A 17,504-nucleotide genomic window follows, 5' to 3' on the forward strand; every position below is an offset into this window, starting at 1 on the left:
TGCTGGTCTGTGTACACATGCCATTTCCCAAAGTGAAAGGACTTTCGTGGGGTGCACTGACATACCCCAGGGGCACAAGCTGGTAGGTGAGAGAGGAGGGCGCAAATACAGATTTTCCTCCCCATCTCTTGCTCTTCCTAATGTCCTCCCTGCCCCAAACCCAGAGTAGCAAACTTTGGAGCACTTCGCAAGGTAGCCTGTCCTCAAATTCCCAGAGATGATTGTGAAGTAAATGCAGGCAGAATCTTCCCAGGTGGTAAACACATCCTGGGATGTGTGGGTTTTCTCCAGAGCCCCTGGGCGGACTGTGAGGCTCTTGCACCTTCCTGCACTGTCCAGGCGTCTCCATCCCGAGGCCCAGTCTGCAGTGAAAAGAGGTGAAGTTAATTTTACTGGTGTATTTAATTCAGTGCATTCAAAATCCTATTTTGACTCGTGGCACTAGCCACACTTCCTGTGGAGCAGCTGCATTCAGGTAATGGGTACAGTGCTGCAGAGTCCAGTTTTCGTGAATTCCAAAAGCGTCAGGTTTTGAGTGTTAGATGAAGGTTTCAAATGAACTGAATTTGTTTCTCAGGCTCAGGTCCCAGCCCCTCTGGAGCAAAGTAACTCTTTCAAGTCAGGAAAGAGGGAGGAACCCCAGGAATAGCTGCCACTTGGAGGAACAGCTCTTCTGACAGACTCCTCACCAGAGCTTTAGAGTAGCGGCAGCTGATTTGCTCCCTGGGTAGCCTGAGTCAGACTTGGGGATGTCACCACACCCAGAAGCCATCACAGACTGTGTGACAGTGGAGCCTGTGGACAAACTTGCAGAAGGTAGTAACCTGGGGTTGATGGGATGGGTGCCTGTCAGGCTGCACAGGAAAAGGCACCTGACTGGATGGCTGGTGAGGACTGATGTCCAGGGAGGGTGTAAGCAGCCAAAGCTGACGAGACCCTAAAGAGTGCGTTTCCTGTGCTCTGCCCTCACTCTTCCCTGATTCTGAGCTGCTTTCACACTATGTCCATCACCTCATGTGGTATCTAGAGTGACGCTCATGCTCCCTCTTTCCTGAACATAGAGTTAATAGAATGAGAGTAGAATAAGGGTTTTCTATGTCGGACACTTGGAAGCCCAAAAATATTAGGTCCTAAATGAATGATTTTTGTAGAGTCACCCAGGGCAGAACCAAAGGAGCAGCACAGGGCTGTTTACTCACCCAGGTAAGTACTATAAACATATTATCAAAAGATGTCTTTTAGAAACTGCAACCAATTTAGAACAAAAAGTTAAAAAACATATTTCTTGCATCGGGTATCCCATCTTTATTTCAGTTTTCTGGGGAAACTCTAACTCAAGATGTAAAGACAATAAGAAGTTGATTAACAATCCAGCCAGAGTTGTTTTTGCCATTAGTGTTAATGAAGGTAAGGGGACCTCTGGCGGGCCTGAATTTTGTTTGACCAATCCCCTCTTTTACTTACATTTTTAATTTTTTAAAAAATTAGTCAGAAGGGGGCATCAATAGTGAATTCCTTGACAAAAAGCAGTTAACCTCACTTGGTGAAAATGCAAGGTGTAGCCCACATAATCATACCAGAGATGCGCATGAACAAGTGGTGCTCCCTCTGTGTGCTTCTTCCTGTTCCTTCCTGTTCAAGAATGTCAAAGGAACGCGCTCCCACAGGGAAGCTTTTCCTTCAGCTGGTGTTATAAGATTTCTAGGCAGGTGAATATAAAAGTTGTAAGGAAGACCAGGTTTCTCATGATTCCATTTCTGTTTCCTTTTCCCCAGTGGAACTTTCGCAGTTCCTTACCATCTTCCAGGACCAGCAGAAAATGAACATAGTTCGGGTGAGTTCAGTTTTTAATACCTGTTTATTTTACAATGAATTTTATAAAGGCTTAAGTGTCTCTGTTAACATGGAAAAGTAGGAACAGAAAAGGATCAGATGCATTCAGAGAATTTGTAGAAATAGAGATGAACAGCAGAGCAAAGGTGGCATGACGGTATGTGCGGATTCTGTGATCCTACAAATTTACTAAATTGTAGCTCCAAATTTACTTGAGATTTTTGATGTCCTTCAGTGTCAGAAAACACTTCTTTAAAGGCTAACATGAGAAGGTAAAGCAAACTTTTCATTATAGAATGTAAAGACAATTGAAGATAAAAATATCTTTGTTTATTTCAAGTAGGTGCTTTAGTTAATAATATAAAACTTTGCCCCTACTTGTATTGCAATAAAAATAGAAGACTTAATGCTAAGTATCAACATTATTTTTCAGGAACCCCAGCACGGTTGAATTAAGACATTTTTGATGAATCAACTGAATATCCTTAAAATTACCCTGCATAAATATTTTGAGTACCTATGATATTCAGGTTGCTCAGAAGACATTTAAAAATTCTATTCTTTGTCAAATATTTCAACACTTCTCAGTCATACCTGCAACATCTGCATGATGCCTTGGTTTCTCTCCCCATTTGCCTGTGATCTTATTATCAGAGACTTGATTATAATCAAATGCATTGGGTGTTGTCTAATCCTTTCCTTACTTGACTTTTCTGTATCACTTGCCTCTACTTTTCTTTTTCTTCTGGAACATTTCTGTTAAGTGTCTGTGACACCCTCCACTAGCCCTGTCCTTCCCTTGCTACTATCTTCATGGAGTCATTTTCTCTCTGTTGTCCTTTCACATGGCTGATCCCCAGTTTTCATCCTTGGCCCCTTAATCTTCTCTATTTTCCTGTACTGATTTCATCCTCTCTCATTTTTTAAAAACAGCTCTATTGAGATTCACTTCATGTAATGCCATTCACCCATTTAAAGTGTAAAATTCAATGATTTTTGTAAAGTGTACTCACAAATATGTACAAACATCACCACAGTCAATTTATAGCATTTTTTAAATCACCTTAAAAAGGAACTGTAAACTTTACCTTCTCATATGCCATTTCCCCCTCCCAAACCTCAAGCAACCACTAATCTACTTTCTGTCTGTAGATTTGCGAACTACTTTTCATATTATTTCATGTAGGGAAGTTTTGCCTTTGAGGCATTGTGTTTTTATTTATTTATGAAGGTTTTAATTTTCACATTTTTGCTGGGTATAGCATTCTTGGTTGACAACCTTTTCCTTTCAGCACTTAGAATATGTCATCCCACTGCCTCCTGTCCTTCATAGTTTCTGATTAGTAATCAGCTGTTGCTGATATTGTACATGATGAGTCACTTCTTTCTTGCTGCTTTCAAGATTGTCTGTCTGTCTTTTTGACAGTTTGATTATCATGTTTCCACGTGTGGCTGTCTTACTCCAAGTTTATCTCGCTTGAAGTGTTGACTTTTTTGGATGTGTAGATTAATGCTTTTCATCAAATTTGGAGACTTCTTGGCCATTATTTCTTTAAATAGTCTTTCAATCTCTTTCTTTTCTCTGTCTGGGACTCTCATTATATATATATATATATATATATATATATATATATATATGTAAACGTGATGCTATCCCATAATTATAATTATTTTTTATCACTAATTTTTCTTTCTGTTTCTCACACTGCAAACTTTCAATGGACATCGTACAGTTTGTTTATTCTTTCACCTGCTCAAATCTGATGTTGAACCCCTTTAATGAAAGTTTTGTTTCAGTTATTGTACTTTTCAACTCTTGAGTTTCTATTTGGTTCCATTTTAATGTATATCTCTTTATTGATTCTCTGTTTAGTGAAATATTGTTCTTGTACTTTCCTTTATTCCTTAGATATGCTTTCCTCGGTACCAACTTCTTTGACCATATTTGAAACAGCTGATTTACAGGCATTGCCTAGGAAGTCCAACATCTGCTTCCTTAGGAGCAGTTTCTATTGATAACACTTTTTCCTGCATGTGGGCCTTACTTTCTTGTTTTTTTCCCTTGTGCAACTATTTGTTGTTGTTGATAATTGAACATTTTAAATAAATTATCTGGCAACTTTAGAAATCAGAATCTCTCTCCTCCACAGTAGTCATTCTTGAAATTTATTTGTTCAGTGACTTTCAGAGCTAATTCCATAGAGCCTGTGTTTCTTGTGATCTGTAGCAGTTGAAGTCTCTTCAGAAATTTCCTTCAATGCCTGGAATCAGTAAGTCTCCCATCTTTGCTCTGTGTGTGTCAGGACATTCTTTCAACAGTCAGTCAGGTAGATTACAAGTCTGCAGTGGCCTTTACTTCTTATACCAAACCTCATGTTCACTTAGAGGTGACGTATGTTTCATGAGCATGGTTTCAGCCATGGGCTTATGCACAGCTCTATGCATGTATATAGTCTTCTAGACTCTCAGAAATATATAAGAGCTTTTGCCCCTGCTTTTATCTACCACCTCAGTAGCTACTAAGTTAAATAAATGCCTTTAAATGTTTTGACAAATGCTTCTGAGGATAAGGATTCTCACACATACTATGTGAGTTCCAAGTTAGCTCAAATAAAGACATCTTTGTAAGTAGGATCTTTCAGAGAACCACCAAACAGGCCAAATGATGATATTCTGGGAACGAGGCTCTGATAGAACTTGAACCCAGTTCTGCCCCTCCTGCTGGCTACTGGCTACTGCAGACTTTTAGAGAGAGAGTTATGGGAACAAGGTAAATTAAAAGGATACGGTATCACTGTTTTTACTGTGATTCAGTCATTTTCTTGCATATTTCTACGGATTGTTTTTGTTAACTTTTATAATTTTTTTCAATTTTTTTTTTTGTAGAGGAATTTTCTGGAATTCCTATTTCAACAGTTTTTTTGTTTATTTCTTTCTTTGTTTCTTTCTTTGTTTCTTTGTTTCTTTCTTTCTTTCTTTCTTTCCTTCCTTCCTTCCTTCCTTCCTTCCTTCCTTCCTTCCTTCCTTCCATTTCAGGTGTACAAAAAATTTACACGCCTCACAAAGTGGTAACTCCCCTCTCCCAAACTACTACTTGGCCATAAAAAATAATGAAATCTTACTATTTCCAACAATACGGATGGTCCTAGAGATTATGCTAAGTGAAATAGGTCAGACAGAGAAAGACAAATACTATATGATGTCACTTATATGTGGAACGTAATAGAACAGAATAAATGAGCAAACTAAACAAAAATAGACTCAGAGATATAGAGGAAAAACCTCATGGTTCCTAGATGAGAGGGAGTAGGGATTAGAAAGTCAAAATATTGCCATGAGGATACGAAAATAGTTTGGGGACTATAATCAATAATGTTGTAAAGATTTTGTAGGGTATCCGATGGGCGCTTATTAGGGAGACCACTTTATGAACTGTATACATGCCTGACCACTGCACGGTACACCTGAAGCTGAAGCTGAATAATATTGAATGTCAACATTTTCACTTCCATCACTTGTTAGCATGATTTCTTTTAATCCATCTGATTTTTATTAGACTAGATATTAAAGAGGATGGAAAAAATGAAAAAAGAACAGTGCTACTTTTCTCACTAATTTTTTAGTTTTGAAAAATAAAAACTGCCAGTTAAATTTTCTTTATTTTTTTAGATCAAAATAAATTTAATCAGAGGTGTTCCTGTTCTTTTATTCATTTGTTTTAGTTTCCTGCTACTAGCACTGAGCTTCACACAGAGAAGATATTCAATCAGGAATACTGAAGACTTGAATGAATGTATCATTGAATACGTAACACTGCCAAATTACTTGTTTTTGTCCCCTTATCTCTTACTCTACTTTTATTTATTTATTCATTCATTATTTATTTATTTATTTTATCAGAACACTTAACGTGAGATCTATTCTCAACAAATTTTTGCGTGTACAAGTCAGTATTGTTCCAATTTTAGTATATGTGCTGCCGAAGCGAGCACACAAGTCAGTATTGTTAACTAGCTGTACAATGTTGTACAACAGCTCTCTAGAATTAATATTCTGCTCAAATGAAATGTTTTTGTTACTTTTAAATTTCTTCTTCTGAGATTTCATTGTTAGTATATAGGACTGGACTTTGGTCGTTGATTTTGTAGCCAGCAACTGTACTGTATTTGTTTATTGTTTCTAATATTTTTTTTTTGGAGTCTTTAGGGTTTTCTATATATCGCATCATGTCATCTGCAAAAAGTGACAATTTACTTCTTCATTCCCAGTTTGGATGCCTGTTTCTTTCTCTTGCCTGATAGCTCTGACTAGGACTTCCAATACTATGTAGAAAAGCAGAGGTGATAGGGGACAGCCCTGACGTGTTCCTGAACGTAGATCAAAGGACTTCAGTTTTTCACCGTGAACTATATTAGCTGAGGGTTTCTCATATGTGGCCTTTATTATGTTAAGCCATTTTCCTTTTATACCCATTTTATTGTTTTAATCATAAATAGATGTTGTATTTTGTCAAATGCTTTTTCTGCATCTATGGATACATTCATATGATTTTTGTCCTTTATTTTTTTTATGTGATTATCACATTGATGGATTTGTGTGTGCTGAACCATCCTTGTGCCCCTGGGATAAACCCCACTTTGTCGTGATACATAATCTTTTTAATGCATTGTTGCAGGATTTGCTAGAATTTTGTTTAGGATTTTTGCATCTCTATTCATAAGAGACATTGGTGTGTAATTTTTCTTTTTTTGTGTTCTTCTTACCAGGTTTTGATATCAGGATAATGTTGGCCTCATAAAATGAGTTAGGGAATATTGTCTCTTCTTCAGTTTTTTGGAAGAATCTGTAGGACAGGTATTAGATCCTCTTTGAATGTTCGGTAGAATTCACTAGTGAGGCCATCTGGTCCCAGACTTTTGCTTTTGGGACGGTTTTGGATGACTGATTCAATTTCCTTACAGTTGATCGGTCTGTTTAGATTTTTCAATTCCTCGTGATTCAGCTTAGGAAGGCTATATGTTTCTAAGAACATGACCATTTTTTCTAGGTTATTGAATTTGGTGGCATATAGTCCTTCATAGTATTCTTGGATGATCCTTTGTATTTCTGTGGTGTCCATGGTAACTTCCCCTCTTTCATTTCTGATTTTATTTGTATCTTTTCTCTTTTTATGGTAGTGAGTCTAGCCAAGGGTTTGTCAATTTTATTAATCTTTTCAAAGAACCAGCTCTTTGTTGCATTAATGTTTTTCTATTGTCTTTTTGTTCTCTATTTCATTTAGTTCTGCTCTGATTTTTATTATTTCCTTCCTTCTGCTGACTTTGGGTTTCATTTGTTCTTATTTTTCCAGTTCTTAAAGGTGTAATGTGAGGTTACTTATCTGGGATTTTTCAACTTTCTTGAGATAGGCCTGTAATGATGTAAATTTCCATCTTAAAAGTGCTTTCATTGTATCCCAAAAATTTTGGTAGGATGTATTTTCATTGTCATTTGTTTCTATGTATCTTTTGATGTCTCCTTTTACTTCTTCCACCCATGTTCTTTAAAAGTATGTTGTTTAATCTCCACATATTTGTGGTTTTTCCTGCTTTGTTTTTGCAGTTGATATCCAATTTCAAAGCCTTGTGATCAGAGGATATGCTTGGTATGATTTCAATCTTCTTAAATTTGCTGAGGCTAGTTTTATGTCCCAGGAGAGGGATTGCGGAGTTGTATGGTAATTCTATTTGTAATTTTTTGAAGAACCTCCACACTGCTTTCCATAATGGCTGCACCAGTCTGCATTCCCACCAACAGTGTATGAGTGTTCCTTTTTCTCCACAGCCTCTCCAACACTTGTTACTATTTGTCTTGTTGATGATAGCCATTCTTACTCGGGTGAGGTGATATCTCATTGTGGTTTTCATTTGAATTTTTCTGATGATTAGCGATGTTGAGCATTTTTTCATATGTCTATTTGCTATTTGTATGTCCTCTTTGGAGAAATGTCTCTTCAGGTCGTCTGCCCATTTTTCAATTGGGTTGTTTGTTTTTTTGTTCTTGAGTTTCATGAGTTCCTTGTATATTTTGGATATTAGACCCTTATTGGAAGTGCTGTTTGCAAAAATCTTCTCCCATTCAGTTGGTTGCCTCTTTATTTTGTTGATGGTTTCTTTTGCTGTGCAGAAGCTTTTCAGTTTCATATAGTCCCATTTGTTTATTTTAGCTTTTACTTCCATTGCCTTTGGAGTCAAATTCATAAAATGCTCTTTGAACCCAAGGTCCGTAAGTTTAGTACCTATGTTTTCTTCTATGCAGTTTATTGTGTCAGGTCTTATGCTTAAGTCTTTGATCCATTTTGAATTAATTTTGGTACATGGTGACAGATAGCAGTCCAGTTTCATTCTTTTGCACGTGGCTTTCCAATTCTCTCAGCACCATTTATTGCAGACGCTGTCTTTCCTCCATTGTATGTTTTTAGCTTCTTTGTCAAAAATTATCTGTCCATATTTATGTGGTTTTATTTCTGGGTTCTCAAGTCTATTCCATTGGTCTATGTGTCTGTTTTTCCGCCAATACCAAGCTGCCTTGATTATTGTAGCCCTGTAGTACAAGCTAAACTCAGGGAGTGTGATACCTCCAGTATTGTTCTTTTTTCTTAAGATTGCTTTGGCTATTTGGGGTCTTTTGTGGTTCCAAACAAATCTGATGATTTTTTGTTCTATTTCTTTAAAAAAAAATGCCATTGGGATTTTGATGGGGATTGCATTAAATCTGTATATTGCTTTGGGTAATATGGCCATTTTAACTGTGTTGTTCTTCCAATCCATAAGCACGGAATGTCGTTCCATTTCTTTGTGTCTTCTTCAATTTCTTTCAAAAATGTCCTATAGTTTTCTGCATATAGGTCCTTCACATCCTTGGTTAAGTTTATTCCTAGGTATTTTATTCTTTTTGCTGCAATGCAAAAGGAATTGTTTTTTGTGTTTCTTTTTCTGACATTTCATTGTTAGTACATAGGAATGCAATGGACTTTTGTACGTTGATTTTGTAGGCAGCAAGTTTAGTGTATTCGTTGATTGTTTCTAATAGCTTTTTGGTGGAATCTTTAGGATTTTCTATATATAGCATTATGTCATCTGCAAAGAGTGATAATTTAACTTCTTCATTCCCAATTTGGATGCCTTTTATTTCTTTCTCTTGCCTGATTGCTCTGGCGAGGACTTCCAACACTGTGTTAAAAAGCAGAGGTGATAGGGGACAGTGCTGTCGTGTTCCTGAACGTAGAGCAAAGGGCTTCAGTTTTTCACCATTAATTATGAGATTAGCTGAGGGCTTGTCATATATGGCCTTTATTATGTTAAGATATTTTCCTTCTATACCAATTTTATTAAGTGTTTTAATCATAAATGGATGTTGTATCTTGTCAAATGCTTTTTCTGCATCAATTGATATAATCATATGATTTTTGCCCTTTATTTTGTTTATGTGATGTATCACATTGAGGGATTTGTAGATGTTGAACCATTTTGTGCCCCGGTGTGAACCCCACTTGGTCGTGATAAATAATCTTTTTAGTGCATTGTTGTGTTCGATTTGCTAGAATTTTGTTTAGGATTTTTGCATCTGTGTTCATCAGAGATATTGGTCTGTAGTTCTCTTGTTTTGTGTTTTCCTACCAGGTTTTGGTATTGGAGTAATGTTGGCCTCATAAAATGATTTAGGGAGTACTGTCTCTTCTTCAAATTTTTGGAAGAGTTTGAGCAGGATTGGTATTAGATCCTGTTTGAAGGTTTGGTAGAATTCACTAGTGAAGCCATCTGGTTCCGTACTTTTGCTTTTGGGAAGGTTTTGAATGACTGATTCAATTTCCTTATTGGTGACCGGTCTGTTTAGATTTTCCAGTTTTTCATGGTTCAGCCTTGGAAGGCTATATGTTTCTAAGAACTTGTCCATTTCTTCTAGGTTATTGAATTTGGTGGCATATACTCCTTCATAGTATTCTTGCATGATCCTTTGTATTTCTGTGGTGTCCGTGATAACTTCCCCTTTTTCATTTATGATTTTGTTAATTAGTGTCTTCTCTCGTTTTATCTTAGTGAGTCTAGCCGAGGTTTTGTCAATTTTGTTAATCTTTTCAAGGACCAGCTCTATGTCACATTAGTTTTTTCTATTGTCTTTTGATTCTCTATTTCATTTAGTTCTGCTCTGATTTTTGTTATTTCCTTTCTTCTGCTGACCTTGGGTTTCACTTGTTCTTCTTTTTCTAGTTCTTTTAAGGTGTAAGATGAAGTTATTTATTTGGGATTTTTCTTGTTTCGTGAGATAGGCCTGTAATGATATAAATTTCCCTCTGAAAACTGCTTTCGCTGCATCCCATAAATTTTGGTAAGACAAGGTACTTACATTGTCAGTTGTTTCTATGTATCTTTTGATCTCTCCTCTAATTTCTTCTTTGACCCGGTCGTTTTTTAAAAGTATGTTCTTTAATCTCCATGTATTTTGTGTTTTTTCTTGCTTTCTTTCTGCAGTTGATAATCAAATTTCAAAGCCTTGTGATCAGAGAATATGCTTGGTATGATTTCAATCTTCTTAAGTTTCCTGAGGCTGATTTGATGTCCCAATATATGATCTATCCTTGAGTGTGTTCCGCGTACACTTGAAAAGAATGTATAGTCTGATGTTTTAGGATGAAGTGCTCTATATATGTCAATTATGTCCATTTCATCTAATGTGTCATTTAGGGTTGCTATTTTGTTATTTTTTTTCTGTTTGGATGATCTATCCATAGCTGTCAATGATGTATTTAAGTCCCCTAGTATAATTGTGTTTTGGTCAATCTCTCCCTTTAGTTCGGTTAGTAGTTGCTTGGTAAATTTTGGTGCTCCTGATTGGGGGTATAAATATTGATGACTCTTATGTCTTCTTGTTGTATAGTCCCCTTTACCATTATGAAATGTCCATCTTTGTCTCTTATTACTTTTTTCACCCTGAATTCTGTTTCGTCTGATATCAGTATGGGTACACCTGATTTTCTCTGGATACCATTTGCTTGGAGTGTCAATTTCCACCCTTTCACTTTGAGTCTATGCTTGTCCTTGTAGCTGAGATGTGTCTCTTGGAGACAGCATATGTTTGGGTTTAGTTTTTTGATTTAATGTGCTACTCTGTGCCTTTTTATTGGTGAGTTCAGTCCATTTACATTTAGGGTGATTATTGATATGTGAGGATTTCCTGTCATTCTATCTTTAGTTCTGGTAAGGCTGTGTCTCCATGGTTACTTTGCCTTTTTGTTGTTGTCTGTTGTTTCTGTGTGGTGGTATTGTATGATGTTTTCCTCTGTTTCTTCTTTTATTACAGTATATATTTCAGTTCAGGATTTTTTTTGAGTGGTTACCCTTAAGTTTATGTAAAAGAAAGTTTGATATTTATCTTATTCCATTTTCTTCAGCATGCTTACTTTGTCCATTCCCATATTCCGGTTCAGGCCTTTACTCTCCCCCTTTTTATGTTTTGGTTGCCACAAATTGTCCCTGTTGATGGTGGTCGAATAGCCTCCTTTAGTATTTCTTGTAGTGCATGTCGTGTATTAGAAAATTCTCTCAGCTTCTGAATGTCTGGAAAGGTCTTTATTCCTCCTTCATATCTAAAGGATATCTTTGCTGGATATATTATTCTTGGCTCATAATTTCTCTCTTTCAATAGTTTGAATGTTTGGTTCCACTCCCTCCTGGCTTGTAGAGTTTCTCCTGAAAAATCTGATGATAATCTAATGGGCTTCCCTTTGTAGGTAACTGTCGTCTTTTCCCTGGCTGCCTTGAGGATTCTTTCTTTGTCGTTGATTTTAGACAGCGTCAATACAATGTGCCTTGGAGAAGGCCTGTTGGGATTGAGGTAATTAGGTGTTCTATTTGCTTCTTTGATTTGAGGATCCAGTTATGTCTACAAGTTGGGAAGTTCTTACTGACAATTTGTTTGAATATATTCTGTGTTCCTTTCTCTCTTTCTTCTTCTTCTGGTATGCCCATTATTCTTATATTGCTCTTTCTGATGGAGTCAGAAAATTCTTGTTGAGTTCTTTCATTTGTTTAAAGTCTCACGTCTCTTTCTTCTTCCATCTGTGTAATTTCCAGGTTTCTATCTTTGATGTCACTGATTCTTTCCTCCATCTGGTCAACTCTACTACCTAAGCTGGTTATTTCATTCTTAATTTCTTCCATTGAGTTCCTAATCTCCAGGAATTCTATTTGGTTCTTTTTTAAAATTTTAGTCTGTTTGGTAAAATGTTCGTGTTGTTCTTTGATTGTGTTTCTGAGTTCATTAAACTGCCTTTCAGTGTTCGCTTGCATCTCGTTGAGGTTTTTCAGAACTGCAATCTTGAATTCTCTGTCATTTAAGTCACATATTTCCATATGTTTAAGTTCCTTTTCTGGATTCTTTTCACTTTCTTTCTGAGCTGTCTTGTTGCCTTGGTTATTCATGGCAATTACTGATTTATTATTTCTTTTCCTAGACATCTACAGGAGTGGCTTCTGCAACAGGTTGATAGGAAGAGGTCTTTCTTTTGTTTTCCAGTAGTTGTTGTTAGAATGTTTTATTTTCTCTCTGACTGCATCCTTTTTTTTCTCTCTCACACGGTAGTGCTATGTTTTCTCTGCACTATTCCAGCTTCTCACACAATGGGGGGATTCCCTGGGAGACAGGCTTCTCCTTTGTTAATAGGTCGCCTGGGTCACAGGGCGCAGTGTCTCTGTGGGTATGCGGAGAGCTTTTCAAGTTCCAAAGCTCTTGTGGCGAGCCAGCCGCCACGAGTCGAACAGTACCCGAAGGGGGGAGTGGGAATGAAAAAGAGACACTCACACAAATGATGATGCGGCCGGTCTTCAGTGATCCCTGAAGCGCCTGGTTTATTTTCCTTCACTAATTTATATCCTTTAGGTACGTGCAGTTTAACATTCACTGGCTTGTGTTATCTTACAGAGAGTAAATTTTTTAACTTCTACAAAAAAACTGCAAATCACTACAAAACTCCCCAAAGTAATTATCATGTGAAAGAGACTACCAAATGTCCTGATAGCCACCAGTTATCTGTGTCCGGGAAACCGGCCACTCCCACCTCATTCCTCAGCAACTTGCAAACACTCTCAAGGTTCTTTGCAGAGATAATGCCTTAGGAGCCAGACCACCAGCCTCCGGAGCAATAAAAAATCATGGCTCCCCACAGCTCTTCCTGCACCAGATTCAGAGCCCGTATGTTTCAGCAGTTCTGTTTACTCCTGCAGGGATTCGCCCAGATAGGTGGGGTCAGGGGTGGGGTGAGTTGTAAGAAGTGGCCCAGAGCAATGGCGGTGATCACCACCATAGCTGGTCCCGCTTCCACAGCTCCCTCCCCTTTGCTGGAACTAGTTGGGCTGCAAATCTGTGTCTGCGGTCCACAGTTCTCAGAACAGGAAATATTCTGTTATTTTGCGATGACACTGGTACTGTTCTGCTTCTAGCACCTGGCAGGTGGGGGCGGGGTGAGCTCTGGGCGGGTAGGGCGGGGCAGCTAGTCTCAGTGCTTAAGGTTTCTGTTCTCTGCTCAGTAGTGAGGGCTTAAACCACCGTTTTCAGCCTTCTTCCCTCAGTCTTTTCTCTGAGGTCTCTGCTGTGAGTGTTGGGTTCAGCCTTGTTATATGCTGCCCCGTCAGCCCTGTGGGCCATAAGCGGAGCCCTAGCAGTCCGAGTCCTTCCCTCTCCCGCAGCTGCGGTAGTTCCGGGATGCAGTGAGCTCAGAGCACTGAGCTAGGTCTGTGTCCTGCGCCTGCACGGCTCCGTCTCTGCACTTCTCCCTTCCCTCTTCCCCCGCTCACGCCATTTGTCCACCTTTAGGTGAATTTAGTAGTGGGCCTCTTCGTCTTGCCTGTCTGCTCTGCAGGGAGTCGTTTGTGGAGTTATTGTTGTTCGGTTAGTTGTAAATTCCAGGGGAGATTTCCAGAGGGTCATCTCATATTGCCATTTTGATCAGCATCCTTTCCTCTTTCTTTAAGTATTTTTTTTCCTTCTTTACCATGTATGTCATATTTAAGTGTATAGTGTCCTATTTGCTATAGGGGTTGCTATTTCCAGGTTTTGTCTGTTTGTAATTCTACTCATGGTTTTGTATTATTTTGCTTTTTTGTTTCAGGTCGAATAGCCTCCTTCAGTATTTCTTGTAGTGCAGGTGATGTGTTAGAAAATTCCCTCAATTCTGTATGTCTGGAAAGGTCTTTTATGCCTTCTTCATATATAAAGGATATCTTTGCTGGACATATTATTTTTGGCTCATAATTTCTCTCTTTCAATAGTTTAAATATTTGATTCCACTCCCTCCTGACTTGTAGAGTTTCTGCTGAAAAATCTGTTGGTAATCTAATGGGCTTTCGTTTGTAGGTTACTGTCTTCTTTTACCTGGCTGCCTTGAGGATTCTTTGTCGTTAATTTTTGACAGCTTCAACGCAGTGTGCCTTGGAGAAGGCCTATTGGGATTGAGGTAATTAGGTATCCTATTTGCTTCTTGGATTCAAGGATCCAGTTCTGTCCACATGTTTGGGAAATTCTCATCAACTGTTTGTTTGAATATATTCTCTGTTTGCTTCTTCCTTTCTTCTCTTTCTGGTATGCCCATTATTCTTATATTGCTCTTTCTGATCGAGTCAGAAAGTTCTTCTAGAATTGCTGCATTTCTTTTAAGTTTCAAGTCTCTTTCTCTTCCAGCCATGTCATTTCCAAATATCTATATTTGATGTCACTGATTCTTTCATCCATCTGGTCAACTCTACTACCTAAGCTGGCTATTTCATTCTTCATTTCTTTTATTGAGTTCTTAATCTCCATAAATTCTAATTTATTCTTTTTTTAAAATTTCAATCTTTTTGGTTAAATGTTCATTTTGTTCTTTGATTGTGTTTCTGAGTTCATTAAACTGCATGTCTGTATTTTCTTGGATCTCGTTGAGTTTTTTCAGAACTACAGTCTTGAATTCTCTGTCATTTAAGTCACATATTTCCATATCTTTAAGTTCCTTTTCTGGAGAGTTTTCACTTTCTTTTTGAGCTGTCTTGTTACCTTGATTATTCATGGCAATTAATGAATTACTGTTTCCCTTCCTAGGCATCTACAGGGGTGAGTTCTGCAACAGGTTGATGGAAAGAGGTCTTTCTTTAGTTTTCCAGTAGGTGTTTTAGTTTCTCTCCGACTGCAGCCTTTTATATTCTCTCACACTGTAGTGTTATATCTGCACTGTTTCGGCTTCTTACACGATGGGGGGATTCCCTGGGAAGCAGCCTTCTCCTCTTTGAACAGGTCATCTGGGTCACAGGGCAACCCCTCCATGGGGGCATATGGAGAGCTTCTGAAGTTCCAAAGCTCTTCCCGTGTCAGTTTCAGAGCCTGTGTGTCTCAGAGGCTCTGTTTACTCCTGCAGGGATCCGCCCAGATAGTCAATTGAAACTTTATACCCATGAATGGCAACTCCACACTTCTCCCCTCTCAGTCTATTTGAAGTCCTTTGTTGTGAAAACTTTCCGTTTTCTCAGTTTCTAGGACTATATGCTCTCATGGTCTATATTACTTTTTTAAAAAGTTTTTTCCTGGCTTTGTGACCTGTACATTTTCTGCCCACTCTTTAATGTCCACGGTCCCTCCAATGCTGGTTTTGGTACTTTTCTTTCCTCATTCCCAATGTGCTCAAGTTGCTGTCTGATGTCTCTGATACCTTCAGTTACCTCCTAAATTGCTCCTAACTCCTTAATGCTTGTCTTCATCCTGGACTTCCCCTCTGTGTCATACAACCATGTGTGTGCTAGTTTAAGGGACAGTTCCAGCATCGTGTTCCACAGACATTCAGTAGCAACATGACCAGATCTATCTCACTAAAAATTCTGAGTTTTTTCCTTTTGTGTCCCCAAAGCCAGTATTTGACCCCAGCATTGAGTAAGCTGCTCATGTTGCTAGATTGGGTAGCTATGTAAAAAATAGTTACCACATTGGTTGCTGCTTCTGCTCCATGATTCCATCCGTACCCTTATACCCTTTGCTATTACTTTAGTGTATACAGTTCTTTTATACAGGTCTCTCTGAATCCAACTCCGTGGTAAATTGTGCTTTGCTCTTCATAAGCTCTAGGTTTATATTTCTTTTTATATATATATATATATATATATATATGTATATATGTGTGTGTGTGTGTGTGTGTGTGTGTGTGTGTATATTTAGACCAAAGTTCAGCCATGTATGTTATCACCACAGCTTCCATGTATCTCTTCCTTGGCTTCCATGATTTATGGTAATGGTGTCCGTGGAGGAATTGAGTGTCCTAGAATTCTCTAGGACAGTCCCTTGAGATGTAGAAGAAGAGTTGTAGGAAGTCTCTTTATAGTGAAATTCTCTTGTCTAAAAAAAACTACAATTCATAAATACATATAAGTTATGGTGCATTAAAAGCATTTCTAACTAATTGAGTAACTCCAAAATTCAAGATAAATTAGGTAAAAAATAGACATCCTTGTATTTATTTGTTTTAGAACCTTAAGCGTAAATACGAAAATAGTAGTTCTCAAAGGTATTTCTTCTGTCACATAATTCTGAACTTGTGAACAAAATGTATTATCTCAGGGATCAGTGTCGTTTGAAGATGTGACTGTGGAGTTCACCCAGGAGGAGTGGCAGCACCTGGGCCCTGCTCAGCGGGCCCTCTACAGAGATGTCATGCTGGAGAACTACAGCCACCTCGTCTCTGTGGGTGAGCAGACTTGACCTCCTCACTCCCTCTAGAATGCAATTCCTTGTTTTAAAATTATCAAAGCACAAGCACCCTTTATGGAGATTAATGTTGTACAGACTTGTGATTAAGAGGCCTCGGTAACTGAAACCTTTAGTGAAATAGAAATGGTGTTTGCATCATTAGTTTCCCCTTGAAAACAGCAAGTGGGTGCTTTCATTTTGCTGTTGCTGCTGTATCTTTCTCCACCTTCAGAAACTGGAAAGCCCGTGGATCTAGTCTACGTATAGCCTCATTTGTTACGTTCACAGGGTATTGCTTTACCAAACCCCAGGTGATCTTCAAGTTGCAGCAAGGTGAAGAGCCCTGGTCATTAGAGAAAGAATTTTTAAACCAGAAGTACCCAGGCGAGTGAGCACAGACAGAAGGAAAGTCCAGGCGTAGTCAGACCTTCGAGGGAAACGCTTTTGAAAGTTGTTTTTCTTTTTAAACAGCTTTATTGAGATGTAATTCACATATCACACAATTCACCCATTTAAGGTGTACAGTTCACTGGCTTCTAACATATTCATAGATATATGTAAACATCACAATAGTCAGTTTTTTTCACCTCAGAGACAAACCCCATACCTTTTAGCTGTGACCTCCCTATCTCCTGTCCCCTCCAACCCTAGTAACTGTTGATCTTCTGTCTCTATAGATTTGGCTATTCTGGACATTTCATATAAATATAATTACACATTATGTGTTTTTTGTATTCGTTTCTTTCACTTTGCATTACAAGGCTTATATTATAGGATGCATTAGTACTTCATCCTTTTAATTGTAAAGTAATGTTTTATTGTCTGATATACCACATGTGTTTGTCCATTCATCAGTCATTGGACATTTGGGATTCTTCCTTTGACTATTATTGAGTAATGCTGATATAATCATTCATTTACAAGTCTTT

At 38.1% G+C, this 17,504-nt stretch overlaps 1 protein-coding gene across 1 annotated transcript in view; it reads left to right on the forward strand.

Annotated features, from left to right (window-relative positions):
• Positions 1 to 17,504, forward strand: part of LOC308504723 (uncharacterized protein) — a gene marked incomplete at its 5' end in the record, with an annotated part of 52,121 nt that overhangs the window by 13,148 nt on the left and 21,469 nt on the right. The window contains 2 exons of the mRNA XM_081065910.1: positions 1,776 to 1,834; positions 16,447 to 16,573. Of these exons, the coding sequence (XP_080922036.1) occupies positions 1,776 to 1,834; positions 16,447 to 16,573 (186 nt within the window). The remainder of the gene's footprint in view (positions 1 to 1,775; positions 1,835 to 16,446; positions 16,574 to 17,504) is intronic.

Source organism: Rhinolophus hipposideros (assembly GCF_964194185.1).
Source record: "Rhinolophus hipposideros genome assembly, chromosome: 11".
NCBI lineage: Eukaryota > Metazoa > Chordata > Mammalia > Chiroptera > Rhinolophidae > Rhinolophus > Rhinolophus hipposideros.